General features: G+C 38.6%; 1 protein-coding gene across 2 annotated transcripts in view; it reads right to left on the minus strand.

The window, feature by feature from the left end:
- Window positions 1-18,876, minus strand: part of LOC106875818 (uncharacterized) — a 69,872-nt gene that overhangs the window by 32,478 nt on the left and 18,518 nt on the right. For both annotated transcript variants that reach the window (XM_089341402.1, XM_089341403.1), the window contains exon 3: window positions 2,592-2,694. In XM_089341402.1, the coding sequence (XP_089197528.1) occupies window positions 2,592-2,694 (103 nt within the window). The remainder of the gene's footprint in view (window positions 1-2,591; window positions 2,695-18,876) is intronic.

Consider the following 18,876-nt stretch of genomic DNA (forward strand, 5'->3'; position numbering starts at 1 on the left):
TAAGTTATCAGAAGATGTGAAGATTAGTTACGGTTTAGTTCAGTCCATTGTCACTGAAGATTTGGGTATGAGACACGTATCTGCCAATTTTGTGCCGAAACTGCTTTCAGCTGACCAAAAAGACACTCGGGTTTCCGTTGCACAAGATCTCCTTGATTGTATCGAGAACGATGAAAACTGTTTGGAAACTTTGTGTAAACCTTTGAGCAGGTACCGCCAAGCTTTTTGCAAAATTTGATGCAGATTTTCTGCTCAGCTTTCTCTGTCATGGTCAATGCGACAATCGCACGAAGTGGACTATAACATTAAAACTTAGTGTACATGCACATCGGAGTTCAAGGTCAATCTTTGGCAAGTGACTTTGCACTGTATGCATTAGCTTCGTTACTATGGCAACATTCCGGATACTTATTAATCAGACCACACACAAACACAGACAAGAACACACACACGCACACATATATATGGGTGGTTTATTAGCAATTTCACAACCTAAGAGCAAATTTATAGACATCACTAACGTGACAGAGGCTACAAAGTGGTACTGGCACTGCTAGAAATAACAGTCAAAACTGCTCATTAGCCACGAGAGCACTATCTTAATAAGTTGACAACGGAAACAAAGCATCCTACGGTCGCAGATATAGCCATATCACTAATGATTTCGAATTTTGGTGCAGAGCATCTTAATTCTCGTCAGTGGCTCCTCAACTTATAAGAAAAACCGTTGAAAACATTATTTATAATTTTCACTTCTACCGTTTTTGAAATCAGCACATGCTTTCAACGGTTTTTCTTATAATTTGACGAGGTGAGTTGAGCTTAACCCTCTGCGCAGTAAGAGCCACTGATGAGAATTAAGTTGCTCTGCATCAAAATTCGCAATCACTAGTGATATGGCTATACCTGCGACCGTAGGGAGCTCTTGTGGCTAATGAGTCGTTTTGGCACTTATTTCTAGCTTTGCCGGTACAAATTTGTACGGTACAAATTTGTACCCTTTTAGTGACGTCTCTCTATATATAGGTATAAACGTGCAACGGAACCAACTTCGTGCGAGCGTGAAGGCACGCTGGCAAAACGCTGCTCCTGTCATTGTGGTTTTGTGGCACGAAGCATAGCAGACCTTGCCGTCCACGCAAGGAAACACAGTAAATGATCCACAAGCACTCAAGCAAACTGAGTCCTCCACTCGTTCCCTATGCCGAAAGGTTTGCCAGGCACCAACAGGCCTAAAAAAACACATTCGTGTCCATGGAACATGATTACCGCTTTATTTTATTGAACACTCATTGACGAGAGAATCCACCATCATGATATATATATTTTGGGACCAGCCAGATTTGAACAGTCTCAAGCGTAACCGGCCGAAACTGTAAGGATGATTTGGAAACTTGACTGACGAGAGAAGACTGCAACTGACCGGTCCATGTTTTTCTCCGGTTTTGTATCGTCTATCTGTCCGGATCTCTTATTGTCGTCTGTTGCGTTCTTGTTCCAGATTTTGGATTTATATATAAAGCGGTGTACGTACACTTTTGTTCACCTTGTAAGTATGTATCTAAATTCTGTACGAATCTTTTACTCTTTCTTTTAGTCCCCCTCATACATTCTTCCTTCTTTCCTCTTTTCTTTTTCTTGCTTCCTCTTGATCTTCTTTCTCTTTTATCTTCCTACTTCCCCTCCTCGTTTATCTCCCTTGTACTTTTCTCTATGTCCCTTTGATTTTATCTCTTTCTCGTTCTTCCCCTAATTCTTCAATCCCTCTGCCCCTACTTCTATATTTTCCTTCCACGTGACCGGTGTTCGACCAAGTATGATCTTTCTTTTTTGGATCGACTGTCTGCCGCGAAGCATTTCTTATATTCCTGTCTCATAACTTTCGTCTCTTATGTTCATCTCCTATGTTCCTGTTTCAAGGCTTTCACTCTACAAACGCCTACTCAACTTGATTCGTCTTTATTAATCGAAAGACACCTGTTGATATTTTCTTGTTGCTTGTATTTATAATTGTGTAACATTTTCTTCGTTTTATTTTTTTGTCTTTGTTATCGTACACATTCACTTGCTTTCTCCCCCAAATTTAATGCTCTTAACATCCAGATTTGAACAGTCTCAAACGTAACCGGCCGAAACTGTAAGGATGATTTGGAAATTTGACTGATGAGAAAAGATTGCGAATGACCGGTTCTTGATTTTTCCTGCCGTCTTTTTATCGTCTATCTGTCCGAATGTTTTGTTGTCGTCTACCGTGTTTTTGTTCCATTTTATGGATTTATATATATATATATGTATGTACAGGTGAGCTAAGTTATAGGTTATAACAACCGTCTAAGAGATACTTGTATCCAATGGACCCACAGGTGTATTACCTATATTTACTCATGAACATTTGTTTTAATGCTCATAAATGATAGGAAATGACAAGAATAAACTAGAGTTTATCAATATTCAAGGAAAAATAGAAAATGGAGATAAAATTGATGAATAACAATTGACTTACATCAATTATCGTTTATTAATTAATTAATGATAATGATGTTTCCAAGTTAGGTCACAATCCTATTAATAATGTACCGAAAAGAACTCACTGAATTTACTTGTTGCGTTGATTTCCAGTCGAACTGCTGATAACAATGGGTTTCTAAAGCCACTGCCACCGTTTACCAGCGCCACCTGTAAATACGGCATCTCCTGAAATAGGAAAACAAAAAATTTAGATATATTAACTAGAGATTCAGTGATTCAGTGGTTGTGTTTCGTGTTATTAAGGTAACAAACAAAATTAATTTAATGTTTATAAACAAGTGGCTTAACGAGAAGTTAATTTAAGCATGCTGTAGGGTTTTTTTTTCGAAAATCACAACTTTGAGAATAAAAAGTGAAACTCAAAATGACCAAGAAAAGTGCTACGAAATATTGGAGATTCTCGTCATGCAAGCGAGATCGATATAAGCAAAGAGGTCTAATTTAAGTGGCGGAAGTGTGCCTATGCTTGGTTGCTTTGGTGCAAAGGCTAGCAAGGTCATCTGGGCACACACACACACACACACACACACACACACACATATATAGGAATGTATAGGAATGTATGTATGCATGTTTTTTTTCTTCTTTAAAGTACTTGAGAGAGTTCAAGTCGGCTGTTAACAAAACGATACAACTTTTATTTGGTTAAGAGAGTTCCCAGTGTTTGTAAATATGTGGTTATGTCGGTGTGTTGGTTGATCTGTCGATATGTACACCCAAGTATGTGCATCTATTCAAATTAGAATTTGAAATGGAGGATTTTTGGAATATCTTGCAAATTTTCACTGGAACATTACAACAGTCTTGTTGGAGAATCCGTGTCAGTTTCTTTTGTTTGTTTGTATGTATGTATGTATGTATGTATGTATGTATGTATGTATGTATGTATGTTCCACGCCTTCAGTGCATGAGGTAATGACAGCAACAAGTAAATTGAATCTTGGTAAGGCACCTGGTGAGGATGGTATTTGTGCTGAGGTCCTGCGATTTGGTGGTAATCACATCACTATTCCTTCACGAACTTAATGTAATCTGGAGGGATGGTGCAATGCCTAAAGACTGGAAGGATGTAATTATCCTTCCTCTCTATAAAGGAAAGGCAGCCAGAATAGAGTATAGCAACTACAGAGGTATTGCTCTACTATCAGCTGCTGACAAGGTTCTGGCAAGTATTCTTCTTATCCGCCTGAATAGGTGTCTTGTAAATGATGTCCTATCTGAATCTCAAAGTGGTTTCCGATCTGGTAGAGGGACAATGGATATGATTTTCACAGCGAGACAGGTGCAGAAGTGCTATGAACAGAATATAGATTTTCCTTGAAATTAACCAAGGCCTTTGATACTGTGAATAGGGCGTTCCTATGGAAAATACTTGGCAAACTTGGATGTCCGGATCACTTTGTATCAATAATCAAATCATTTCATGATGAGATGGAGGCTCGGGTCAATGTTGGCGGTGGTATGGTGGGACCTATTTCTGTAGGGAATGGTGTCAAGTAGGGTGACATCCTTGCCCCTACTCTTTTTTCTCTGTACTTTGCTGCTTCTCTTACTCATGCTTTTGCTGTGGACAGTTTTCCTGGGATATATGTTAGGTATCAATCTTCTCGCCATTTTTTAACCTGCGTCGATTTGCTACCAATTGAAAAAGCTTTCCAGTCTCTTATTTAGGATCTCCTTTATGCAGATGACTGTGACTTAGTCATTCATACAGCGGATGATATGCAAATACTTGTGAATCATATTACTGCTTCTTGCAAAGTATTTGGACTCAACATTAGCCTGGACAAGACTGTTATAATGTTTCAGCCTGCACCAGGAAACCCATATGTGGAACTAGCTATCTTGGTTGAAGGAACAATGCTGAAAATGGTAGACAAGTTTGTCTACCTGGGCAGCAAACTCAGCCGTTCTTACTCCTTGGATGATGAAATATCTTTCAGGCTGCAGAGATCAACTGATTCCTTCAAGTTTCTTGAGTCTCGCGTCTGGTCCCAACATGGCATCCCAAGGCGAACAAAAATTGCTGTGCACCGTGCATGTGTACTGACATCACTCCTTTACTCATGTGAGACATGGACCCTTTAAAATGTCATGTGAAGATCTTTGAACGCTTCTATCAGAGATATCTGAGACACATTCTGAATGTTGGCTGGACCTTAAAAACTCCAGATATACAGGTCCTGAAGAAAGCCGATGATGCACAAACCAAACACCGGTTACGTTGGACTGGATACTTTGTTAGAATGAATGATAAGAGGATCCCTAAACAAATGCTATATGGGGAACTTGTTAGTGGAAAGCGACTCCGGCAGAAACCAAGACTGTGATTTGAAGACTGTGTAAAGTCCTCATTAAAGGCCTGTGAAATGCGAAAGGCTGACTGGGAGAGCAATGCTTGTCATCGCTACAAATGGAGGAAATAGGTAAAGAAGGGAGTTGATACCTTTGAAAGAGCACATGTTCTTCATGAAGAATTTGAGCGTGCTGCTCGAAAACGCACTGCTTAGTATAATGAATGGGGAAAGCTTGGTTTGCAATGTTTGCAGTCGTGTACGTTTGTCAAGTCACCAACGGAGCCGCAAGTGTAAAGTATAAGGTAGTCTTGTGCGTACAATGTCCCTTTAGGGACATTGTACGAGTGGACGGCCATCATCATGTATGAATGAATGATTTTTCTTTGAATTTTATTTAAGTGCATCCTGAGAGAGTTCAAGCAGGTTACTAACAAAGCGGTAAGACTTTTTTTTTAATTGAGAGAGTTCCTGGTGCTTGTAGATATGTGGTTGAGTTGGTTGTTGGTTGAATTGTCGATGCATACTCCAAGTGTGTGCATTTACTCACATAAGAATCTCACATGGAGAATTTCTGGAATGTCTTACAAATCTTCACTGTGCCACTAATTGATTTGATTTGAATTCGCGTCAATTTTTTTTTGCATTTTCTCCGTGAAACCGAGTATTTTTAGTTTGTTATTTTTTGCAAATTTGTAGGTATAATGCACCTGTGATGATAAATACAAATGAGAATTCATAGTCAGGGTACAAGAGCTGTGAGTTCCGCATTAATTCGCCATAAATGTTTTCTTTTTCCCGGACTTTAGATTGTATATTCACATCCGCTGGCTAGCTGGCCTGTACGACAAGATATATAACGCAGTATTCTGTGCTCTAACATAACCTACACTATAAGATGGAGATAAAAAATTATCTTCTCACATTCATACTGCTTCTGTTGCTATTAATGTTATATCGTCAGTGACGATATATGATGTGTGTGTGTGTAACTCACAGTACCGAATATAACAGTATAACAATAGACAATGTAACGAGTTGGTTATCATATAATCGTTCGCATAATAACACTCCAATGCAGAATCAATAACGAGACTAATGTTTTCACAGTTCGATCTCAACTGTCAACTGGTTCACCTATTTATAAGACTCGTTCATTCCACTGACAGTCACCTGTGTGGGAATCAGTTCACTCCACAACATCTCCCCTTGTAAACCATACACTTCTCGGAGAGTGTGGGTGTACACATTAATTGTTTTTATTAAAATTTTTCCACCACATCTCCCCTTTAAAAACAAATCAACTCCGAACGGAGTTCAATACTTTTTCCTCTTTGGCCCTGGAAATTTCCTCTTTGGCCCTGGAAATTTCCTCTTTGGCCCTGGAAATTTCCTCTTTCTCGTACCACTCCGAACTGGTGTGTTAGTTTTATCTGGTACTTCAAACATAGTGTATATAAAATCCATCGTTTCTTCAATTCTTTTATTAATTTCCTCGGTTTCTTTTTGCGTGTCTTCTGAAATCGAATCCTTGCTCTTTTGCCTTTTTTACCGTATAAATCATTTTTCCAATTCTATTACAAATAATATCGGACTCCCATGATTGTATTCCATATCTGTGTGTTTTAAAAAGCACTTTTTCATCTGCTTCAAAATTCCTTGGCGTAGCGCTTTGTCATTATTGCTATTCCAAGTGTTTTTTCTTTGCTTGACAGCAGTTTGTCGAAAATGGACTTAATCTTTCTCGCGAACATTAGTTCGACTGGGGATTTTCCTGATGGTGCGTTTGGGTTTAGACTTCAAGAGATTTTATTAATGCCAGGTTATCAATCCTTCCGTTATTCGCTTTTCTTAATGCCCTCTTGAACGTGTCTACAAAAACCGATCCGCTTGACCAATTAACCGTGGGTGATACGGTGGCGTGGTTATATGATCAATTTTGAACATCTTTTATTTGTTTCAGTCATTTGACTGTGGTCATGCTGGAGCACTGCCTTTAGTCGAAGAAATCGACTCTAAGACTCACTCTTTGTATTCTAACGGTCTCTTTTGCCGAATCGTTAAGTTACGGGGACGTAAACACACCAACATCGGTTGTCAAGCGATAGTGGAGGACACACACATAGACACACAAACACATACATACATACATCTATATATATAGTCGATGGGCTTCTTTCAGTTTCCATCTACCAAATCCACTCACAAGGCTTTGGTCAGCCCGAGGCTATAGTAGAAGACCCTTGCCCAAGGTGCCATGTAGTGGGACTGAACCTGGAACCATGTGGTTGGGAAGCAAGATACTTACCACACAGCCACGCCTAGAAATCTCTGAAATGAGATCCTGTAAACTGTTTCATTATCGGACTCAATTGTATCCGGTATACCATATCGACCAAGTATCTCATGGAGGAAATCAATTATTGCAGAGGCCATTTTGTGTAGCTATCTAGTACTTTAAGAAAATAGTTTCCATATAGTAATTCTTCACTGCTTTGAAGAATTTTTAATCGAACGAACCGATGATAATACTTATTTTAAAGCCAAGTAATATTCTACCGGTCTTTTGCCGAACCGCTACATTACGGGGACGTAAACACATTAATATCGATTGTAAGCGGTGTTGAGGGACAAACAGACACGCACTCACACACACACACACACACACACACGCATACACACACACACACGCACGCGCGCACACACACACACACACACACACACACACACATACATACATGCATACATATATATATGTGTATGTGTGTATGTGTAAGTGTCTGTGACATTTTAATAGTACACATAAAACAAATTGATGTAGTTGTATACTCAACATACCGTCCACCAAATACCTCAAAGCAGGAGGGTAAATTTGAGGATACCCTCAGACGCATAGAAGAGGTCTTGACAAATCTGGACCAATACATCAATATACTTTTCCTAGGCGACTTTAACCTCCCAAATGTAAAATGGCCTGAAGGTCACATCCTCTCTGGGATGTCATTGCATGAACAAAGCCAGGCAAAATCTTTGTTAGAACTCTCCAACATGCTGTTCATGGAACAAGTGATACTCCAACCAACCAGGGGAAACAATATTTTAGATCTCTGCTTCACAAACAATGTGAGCCTAATCCATAATGTGAAAGTAACACCTACATCTCTTTCAGATCATAACATTATAGAATTAACAATGTATGGACATAGACAACCCACTGACATCCACCCCATCAGGAGGACTCAAGCCATATCCAACCTGAATTTCCACATGGCGGACTGGAAGTCAATTCGCAAAGAGATTCGAGATCAAAACTGGCATGACAGCTTTTCTATACAAGACAATGACCTCAAACTAAGTCATTTTATGTCAACCATACAAGACATATGCGCCAAATATGTGCCAAAAAGAAAGGCCAGCAAACATGCCAATAGAATTCCTAGAGACAGGAAAATCCTTATGAGACACAGAATAAAGGTCTCAAAACAGCTGAATAGAGAACTGGAGGATATGAATAGGGCTAAATTAAAACTAACACTGTTAGAAATAGAAAACAAAATTAAACTCACCCATGAAAAGGAGAGAGCAGAGAACGAGAAGAGATCAGTAGAAAGCATAAAAACAAACCCCAAGGCTTTCTATAGATTTGCAAAGGAGACTGCCACGGCACAGTACAAAATAAGAACCCCTATTCCTGCCTAATGGCTCACTGACTGTGGACCCCAAATAGATAAGTGTAGTGTTCAGTGCGCAATTCAAGAATGTTTTCACTTCTCCTCTGAGTCACATGCAGATAAAGAACCCAGCTGATTTCTTTGACAATATCACTCAGCAGAAAAAGACTGCATCCATTACCTACATTGACATTAAAGAGGAAGATGGAATAGCGGCCATAAACGAAATGAGCTCAAATTCGGCAACTGACCCCGATGGTTTCCCAGCAGTCCTCCTAAAGTCGTGTAAACAAGAATTAGCGGGACCACTCCGGATACTCTTCCAGAGTTTCTTTGCAAGTGGTAAATTTCCCAAAAAGCTGAAGGAAGGCACCATATGTCCTATCCATAAAGGTGGAAGCAGAGCAGGGGCTGGGAACTACAGGCCTATCTCTCTGACTTCACATATTAGCAAAGTCATGGAACGAATTGTCAGAATGAGGTTGATTGCGTTCCTAGAAGAAAATGACTTGCTGAATGAGACCAAGCATGGTTCCGTCCAGGTAGAAGCTGCCTCACGCAGCCCTTGCAGCATTATGACTGGGTCCTGAAGCAGCTACTTGACCATTCAAATGTTGATGTGATATATCTCGACTTTGCAAAGGCCTTTGACAAAGTTGATCATGGCATGATATGTCACAAGCTGCGAAACCTTAGCATAGCTGGTAAATTAGGAGAATGGCTGCATGACTTCCTAAATGGTAGAAGTCAGACAGTTGCAGCCAATAGAGAATCATTTAGGGAAACGCAAATATTGAGCGGTGTTCCACAAGGAACTGTCCTGAAGCCACTACTGTTCATAGTACCCTTCTGGACATGCCCATTGTCACTGGGACAGCCATTGTCACTAACTACGCTGATGACACAAAACTATCTCAGGCAATAAAGAATCCTGATGATGTCATAAGCTTGGGATCACTGCTGCTCTAAATCTCTTAAACATTAACGTCATTGACTGGTTGAAATTACCCAAATATGAAAACTTTAACACGAAATAACTTCTAAAATACGAAATTTTGTCAAAAACGTTCAGAGTAAACCGTGTTCTATGTGAGAAATTCTACAAGTATTCGAAGTTTCAAAGTGTTTAGTTAATAAAAATTAATTAAAAAATCTGTGATTGAGATGGAATAGATCCCTCTGCGTAAATTATTTTCTAGTATTTTCCAACTCTTATGCATGCCTCGGTATTATTAGATTTTATCAGTGAAACATAGCCTAATCGTTGTTGTATATCTTAGATGACTAGAGAGATATTCAAGGTGGCCCAAAAGTTGTGCGTCTATTTACTATGGTGAGTCAAAAGTGTGAGCCCAAACTGGTAATTTATTTGATTTATTTGCCTAGTTACAACAAAAGCAGGTAGAGGAGGTCATCATGTTGTACATCCCGAAGTCACCTTACTGTCAGTTCTTTGATCCCACCAGTTCTTGTCCTTCGATGCGAAGAATTCCTTCACTGAAGTTTCCACATCCTTTTCGTTGAAGAAGCGTCGTGAGAGCAGAAAGTGAGCCATGGATCGGAATAAGTAATTACCCGAGAGAGCTAGGTCCTCACTATATGCTGGATATGGCATCAGTTCGATTCCCTCAAGTTCCTAGGTCGTTCGAGCAGTTATCTTGCTGCAGAAGAGTGAACTTACTGTTAACCAATTCCGGATATTCTTGCCGCTCAGTGTCATACATCCATGAGATGCCGAGCTCGCCTGCTACTCTTCGAGTGCTATTCGCTGGATTTGCGTCTATGACTTGAAACCCGAGCGAAATTTCTTGAGCCATCTGATTACTGTATTGTAGCAGCACCCTTTGCACAAGAAATGTTTTTGGTTGCTTCTGCGTTGTTATGGTCATGTTCAGAATCGTAATGCAAGTTCCCGAATTAGTCTACATTGCACGTTCATCTGTGTGGCTTTCAAATCACATACGGAGTGAAGCAATGCACAACATATCAGCGTACCAACAACCATGATACTACCAACCTCAGCAAGTGCCTTCCACGGCTTGAACCGCTTCGGTCACGTGATATAAATGCCGCTAACTAGCAACTATGCAAATATTGCAAAACTTTTGGCTCGCCTGAATCATATACTTTTATTTGTGAATAAAGAATGGTGGCGTTATAAAGTGATGGAATGAGTGGAATTAAATACTTATGGGTTTCTGTTGTAAAAAGCAAACAACAACTTAATTTTAAAGGGCACGGGTGTACATGATATAACACACCAATGTATTTGATTTATCTAAGATGACAGAAACAGTCATTGTTTTATCGATTACTAATTCTAGCAAAAATAAAGTGGCAGAAATAATATATTATTTCGTTTGAGTTTACGATAGATAACTGAAGTTCGCTCATACCGTACTTGTTGAGGTGTTATAGATTTAATCATCAGCCCCTCGCTTCAAACTTAATATACAGAACTGTATGCTTTTTTGAAGGTGAGAGAAGGATGGGAGAATGAAGGAAAGAGTGAAAATAGTTGCTAAAAGTAAAAAAACAAACAAAAAAAAAACGATTTATAGATGCCATTAGGATGATAATAAGATAATAATTACATGGATTAAAATGTGTGGAACATTACAAGATATAAATGAAATGAAAATCAAGTAATACAAGGTGCAGTCATTGTTATAACTAATGATAAGAAGCGACTAATATTTTATGCTTCTCTTTTATGTTCTAGATTCAAGTGCCGCCAAGGTCTGCTTTGCCTTTCATTCTTTCAAAGTCGATAAAATAAGTACCAGTTGAACATTAGGTCCGATGTAATTGACTAGTCTCCTTCCCAACAAAATTTCAGGCCTTGTGCCTATAGCAGAAAAAAAATTTTTATGCTTTTCTCTGTCTCTAATTTTATGCATCATCTAAAAGTTTTCTTAAATTTTATTCCAGTGAGCTTTTCAACATACCCACCAATTACTGGGTGCTTGTTTAAGGAAGTCAATAAATATGTGTCCAATAATACCATATAATTTGAAGTCTCCTATTAAATTCATTGTTACAATTGGAGCGTGGAAAATGGCCTATTTAGATTTAATGTTCGAAGAAGGAATGTTACACCTAAATAAAAGGCAGAACATACAACTGTCCTCCTGTAGATCTTAACTGAACGGCCCCAAACTCTCACCCAAAGGCTTCCTCAAAAAGAAAAGGACAACCTATCCTAGCATTATAGTGTACATTATTTAATCATTTGATTAAAGGTGCCGCCAAATATATTGGAGTTTACTTTTTGTAATCTATTGTAAATGTATGAAATGTAACATCCCCTCCACTGTTACACTGAAAATTAAGAGGAAGCTTTTATGCGGCTGTTTCATTTGTAAGAAATAGCAGCCAAATCTCTCCAAAATAACGTTTTACATTCTAAAAAAAAGCATAATTTATAATGTAATCCTGAAAAACGAAGACAAAAATGGCAAGACCAAGATTGTAATAGCATTGAATGATCGAACAGGTTACATCAAAGGAATAGAAAACAACAGCAATTTGTAGATGGCATGAATGCTAAAAACATCATGTGTAAATAGACATCTTGCCCTGTAACTTCAAGAACCGCACATGAAATCCCACAGAACAAGCCAAATCATATTTGAAAGATAAAATGACTGGGATGTATCCAAGGTAGTGATATGAGTAAATTGAGATAAAGTGCTATAGAGTTAAGCTCATTTGTAATGGACTTATATATTTCGCCCTAAAATATAATACTAAATCCATCAACACTACTCATAATTATAAACACATCACAAAAAGGAAACTACGTATTTTTAATTCTAAAATGGCAGAGGAAAAGGCTAAGATTGTATTTTAGGTTTGGTAGAGGAAAATTGCTATAGGCTAAGGTGAGTGAGTGATAGTCAAAGGCGACGAACTGCAGGTGAACTTGGACTTCTAACCTGTTATTTTTTGAGGTCTCTGGGTGAGACTTGGAGTCAACTTGTACAAATACAAAGCAACAGCCAAACAGATAATAAAAATTAAAATAATAATAATAATAATAATAATAATAATAATGATATTCATAGCTTTTGGCTGAAAAGATGCCACGCGGTGCATGAAAGACTAGCAAGCCAAATGAATGAGTGTGTCCTGAAAGGTACAGTCCCCGCGTGGATGGTGACTGGGAGGACAACACTTATAATGAAAGATAGAAGAAAGGGGAATATTGTGGGGAAACTACCGTCCCATAGCATGCCTAAACATAATCTGGAAGATACTCACTGGAATAAGCGCGGCAAAGACATATACTTTCCTGTCAAGAGAACAAAAAGGATGTAGCAAGAGTTTTCAGAATACTAAGGATCACCTGGTCATCGATAGAACAGTCTTGAGGCATTGTAAAAGCCATCGTACAAACATGTCTATGGCTTGGATTGACTTTAAGAAGGCATATGATATGATGCCTCATTCTTGGATCGTTGAATGCCTGCAAATGTTTGGTGTTGCTGACAACATCACAATTTTTCTGATGCATTGCATGAAAGAGTGGAAACCAAATTGTACCCAAGTAATGTATTCCATGGAGAAGTTGATATTAAAAGGGGAATCATCCAAGGTGACTCGTTTTCTCCGTTACTATTTGTAACTGCACTAATACTCATAACAATGACACTTAGGAAAGTTAAGATGGGTTACCGATGTGGGAAGATAGCCCCATCATTGAACCATCTTCTGTTTATGGATGACCTGAAATTGTTTGGGAAATCTTAAATACAGATAAATACCTAGCCAAAACAGTCCAGAAGTGTGTTAGGGACATCGGTATGGAATTTGGGATTACCAAATGCTCAGTACTTAATATGAAAGGTGAGAAGAAAGCATCCTGCAGAGGAATGCGATTACCATCAGGAGAGACCGTGGGTGAACCCGACGGTAGTGGGTATAGATATTTAGGGATTTGGGAGCTGGATGACATTCTACACAGAGAAATGAAAGTCAAGGTCAGCGAGGCATATCAAAAAAGGATGAAGATGGTGTTGAAATCCAACCTGAATGCCAAAAATTTGATTACCGCAATGAATATCTGGGCAGTTGCGGTGGTCAGATATAGTGCGTCCATCCTCAAATGGTCTAAGGAGGAAAGATCAACACTGGAAAGAAGGACGAGAAAGTTGATGACGCTGCATGGGGAGCTACACCCTAAAGCAAACGTAAACAGGCGGTATATGGCAAAAAAGAATGGTGGCAGAGGACTAATTAGTATAGACCATTGTATAAGGAGTGAAAGGAGAACGCTTGCCAAGCATTTGATAAATAGTAATGAAGACCTGCTGCAATATGCCGCGCAAGATATGGGTGTAAATGCAGATGAAATGATGGGCAAGGCAGAGTTTAACCTAAGAGATGAGGAGAAGAGAAAAGGAAACCTTCTTGAAATGAGAATGCATGGACAGTTTGAAAGGAATCCACAGGAGGTTAAGAATAATACAGCATCGTGGGCATGACTTGAGCGAGGTGATTTGAAGTAAACCACCGAAAGCCTGATCATTGCTGCACAAGACCAGGCTCTCGCTACCAATTCAGTGAAGTATAACATCTATAAAACTTCTGACACCCAGAAATGCAGACTCTGAGGAAAGAGTGTGGAAAATGTGACCCACTTGGTAAGTGGATGTGAGAGCCTTGCACAAAAAAGATACAAGAGTTGCCGCGATAAAATGTGTGTATCTTCATTGGCTCTTATGCCGTAAATACCAATATGAAGTAACAGAGAACTGGTATGAGCATGTACCAAGTAAAGTTATACAGGAGGATGGAAAAGTCACGATACTCTAGGAGTTTCAGACGGATCGTGTAATCGAACACCGTCGGCCGGATATTGTCATATTGAATAAGAGAGACAAATACTGTCAGATCTTTGATGCAGCCATACCAAATGACATGAATGTTGTGAGTAAAGAGGTTGAAAAAATCACGAAGTACTCCGGATTGAAAGTGGAAATGGCAAGACTGTATGGAATGCGAGTGAGTAATGTAAAAGTGATACCAGTGCTGATCGGAGCGTTTGACTCAATCCCATTGAAACTTCAAGACTTCTTAAGGCAATTGGAAATACCATGCAAGATTGATGTCTTGCAAAATGCAACCTTATTGGGTACAGCGTACATCCTAAGGAAGTATTATCTGCCTGAGGTCCGTGTGACTTGACAGATGACTAAAGACTCCGGTGCATTTTTACCTACACCGTGTTTCGAAGGAATAATAATAATAATAATAATAATAATAATAATAGTAATAATAATAATAATAATAATAATAATAATAATAATAATAATAATGATGATGATGATGATGATGATGATGATGATGATGATGATGATGATGATGATAATAATATTAATGACGAAAAATAATAGTGGTGATGACGATGGTGACGAACGTTACCTTACCTCAGTTTATGAGAGACAGGAACTTCCTAAGAACTCTGTTTGTAGCAACGGAAATTAAGCTGGACCTTTAAGAGAATGCCTATCGCTCGGCAGTGGATTAATAAAGATGCAAACTGACCACAGCTGTCATCCTAATACAGCATCAGCAGATAATAGAGCAAAGAGGAGGAAGTGGACCAGCGAAGAAAACAGGATAGTGATACAGTGCTACTTAGAAAGTGAACCTAAAAGAAGGGGCTATAGGTAGTGGGCAGCGATTTTCTTCACTACTTCAGAGAGTGACGACCCTGCCTGACATGAGTCCCGGGCTCAGCTGGCTCTGGCTGACAGTACCCGGTATGGATCCCTATCCAGGGTTACGGAAAGGAGACTACCTTCAAAGAATTCCGGAGTGGAGCCCCGTAGGCGGTTTAGTGTTCGACTCGACACTCTTCCGACAGCTCCTGCAACCAAGCTGGTGCCAAACGTAATGCTCTGCACTCCTTTGGACTACGTCAGCAAGGTCGAGAGAGGAATCCTGACGATTGGGCTACCCAGGATTTTCTTACATCTAGCCCAGGCCTGTGCAAAACTGGAGAGGACATGAAATGTAAAAAAACAGACGGGATTAGTTTATGCACAACTCCATTGTCTCCCGAGACAAAAGGATGCCAACAACAACAGTAGAAAATGGATGTTAACTTTGGGTATGTTTAAAGTGACTGAGCAGAGACTAAATCAAGTTAATGCTATCAGTTAAAGCTATTAGGAGAAGTTAATGCCATTAGGAGAAGAAAGTGGGTGACAGAATTGGAGGTAGAAGAGATCATAAGAGTAAGCAGCGGGAAAGACAAACAACAACATAAGAGATACAGCTCAAACCAAAAATAATAATAGCGCTATCAATAAGGAAGGGACAACTGGCACCAACGACTTAAGTGACTGAAGTGAGGAAGATCAGAAGATTTTAGATGAGTTGCAAGAAATAATGAGTAAAGAAGTAAGAAAAAGATTGCCAGCATTAAAAGACACTAACAGATGGAAGCTACTATGAAACTAGATTCTGTTAGCAGTCGGATAGATACTAAAAATATAGAAGACACAAACTTACTGATCTATGCAGGAGGGGTAGTAGTCACCAGAATGTTAGATATCTCACAGGGAAAGACTAAAAAAGAGTAAATATGAAAAAGGAGACAACAAAATAAAGTGAAGACTTTAAGACACGATCTGAGAATAGAAACCTGGAAAGCAAACAAGTTAGGAAACACAAGGTGTAAATCTTGCCACTAGGAAAGATACTTAGTCAAAGAGAAAGGATTTAGGACAATAATAGAAGAGTAGAAACAGCGCATCATAGCAGTAACAGGCAAGCTCTTCAGAAATCAGAAAAGAATAGATCATTATCAACAGAATAGATTATTTGAGGCAGACCAGAGGAGACTTTATAACCAAATAAATAGTGGAAAACGAAGTACTGAAGATGAAAAACATCAGAGGAAGCTAGAAAGTTCTGGCGTAATATTATCCCAAGTATTAGGGATAAATCAGTCAATCATAATGGAGATGCAGTATTGTTAAAAAAAGTGAGGGAAGAAACAGCTTGATCTAAGATTAACTAATGCATTAATGGCTAAAGTGTTAGGAAAAATGCCGAATTGGAAGGGCCCAAGACCAGGTTTAGTTCAAGGATACTGGCTAAAGAAATTCAGTAGTTTACATGGGAGGCTGAAGGAACAATTTCAGGATTGTCTTTATGGAGGAATAATACTAGACTGGATTTCTAGAGGGAGGATAATGCTCATCATGAAAGATAAGAGCAAGAGTAATACAGCTAGCAACTACAGACCAATCACTTGCTTACCATTAGTGTGGAAGCTGTTAACAGGAATGCTTTCAGAAAGCATTTACGAGCACCTTGACAATCAAAATTTACTGCCAGAAGAACTGAAAGGTTACAGGAAGAAGGCTAGAAGAACGCATGATCTATCATATATAGACAAAGCAGTTCTAAATGAAGTAAAAGCTAGAAAGAAAAATCTAGCAATAGCATGGATAGATTATAGGAAAGCCTAATGACATGATCCTACACTCATGGATAAGTAAATATTTGAGTATGTTAAGTATAGCAGACAACATAAGAGAATTAATTAGCTTTAGCACGAAGAAATGGAAAGTACATCTCTCTCTTAGGAAAAGTTAATATCAAAAGAGGAATTTTCCATGGGGACGCGTTGTCCTCTTTAATATTTGTCTTAAGTTTGATCTTCCTCAGTTTAGTATTAAGGAAAGCAAAAGCAGGGTATCAGTTCAGAAATAGTAAGGGAAAAATTAACCATTATTCTACATGGATGACCTGAAGCTTTTTTGTAAAAATGAAAAAGAGACAGACTCCTTAAGACAGACTGTCAGACTCTTCAGCAAAGATATAGGCATGGAATTTGGTCATGAGAAGAGGACAGGTAGTAAACAGCAAAGGCAAACAATTACCAGATGGCTAGACATTAAAATCATTGAAAAGAGGAGAGAGCTATACGTTTCTAGGAGTATTAGAATCTGACAAAAATGAAAACGAATTTTGAGAAGGAGTACATCAGAAGGGTGAGGAAGCTAATGAAGTCAAACCTAAACAGTTTGAATCTAGTGAAGGCTGTAAATACTTGTGCAGTTATCGTTACTTAGATACTCAGCAGCTTTTGTAGATTGGACAAAAACTGAATTAGCAAAGCTAGACAGAAGAATTAGGAAGGAATTCAATATGAATGGAGGACTCCACCCAAGGGCAGGGGTAGCAAGATTATACCTACCTAGAAAGGAAGGTGGAAGAGGGTTACTATCAGCAGAAGACTGCATGGAGTAGATATAGACTCCTATGTAGGTAATAGTGAAGAAAGTTTATTAAAAGTTGCTAGACTCACAGCATGACATAGGGAAACCAAAAACCCAAACGAAGTTAAAAACCAGAATAAAGAACAGAAATTATCTGAATGGCAAAAGAAAGCATCACATGGTAGATTCTCAAAGGTAGTTGCAGTAAATAATGAGACATGGTTATGGCTGCAGAAAGGAAAGCTGGAGAGGGAGACAGAAAGTTTGTTAGTAGCTGCACAAGATCAAGCATTAAGGACTAATTGGATAAAAGCCAAGATAGACAAAACCTAGTAGATTCTCAATGTAGGTTATGCAAATCAAAAGAGGAAAGCGTTATTCATATAGTAAGTGAATGTAGCATGCTGGCACAGAAAGAGTACAAGAAAAGACATGACAATCTAGGAAGAGCAATCCACTTGGAGCTATGTAGAAAGCTAGGATTTAAACATTCTGATAAATGGTATGAACATGAATATAGTAAAGTATTAAAAAGTAAGAAATACAACATATTGTGGGACTTTAACATTCAGACTGACAGAGTAAGAGAAGCTAGAAGGCCTGATTTAGTAGTAGTAGATAAAGAGAATAGAAAGTGCCAGATAATTGACTTTGCAGCCTCAAATGATGAAAAAATTAACGTAAGTATAGAAAAAATAGCGAAGTACCAAAACCTAGCTATTGAATTACAGAGACTATGGAAAGTGCAAGTAAAATGTTTCCCAGTGGTTATAGGTGCATTGGGAACTATCTAAAGATCTGAACAGATGGATAGAGGAAATAGGCATAAAACCTAGTTTAGTACAGCTGCAGTAGACAGTGTTATTAGGGACCGCTAGGATACTTAGGAGGGTTCTTGGCATCTAAGATTACTTGTTGTAGCCCGATGTCAGGATTCTTTTCTTTTCCAACAGTTGAATGTATAATAATAATAATAATAATAATAATAATAATAATAATAATAATAATAATAATAATAATAATAATAATAATAATAATAATAATAATAATAATAATTGGCTGCCCAGTCCTGGCTAAGAAGGAATATATTCACAGACACGACAGAGCTGGGACCTATATACACTGGAAGCTATGCCAACAGTA

The sequence above is a fragment of the Octopus bimaculoides genome, chromosome 24, assembly GCF_046866305.1.
Source record: "Octopus bimaculoides isolate indiv1 chromosome 24, ASM4686630v1, whole genome shotgun sequence".
Taxonomy (NCBI): Eukaryota; Metazoa; Mollusca; class Cephalopoda; order Octopoda; family Octopodidae; genus Octopus; species Octopus bimaculoides.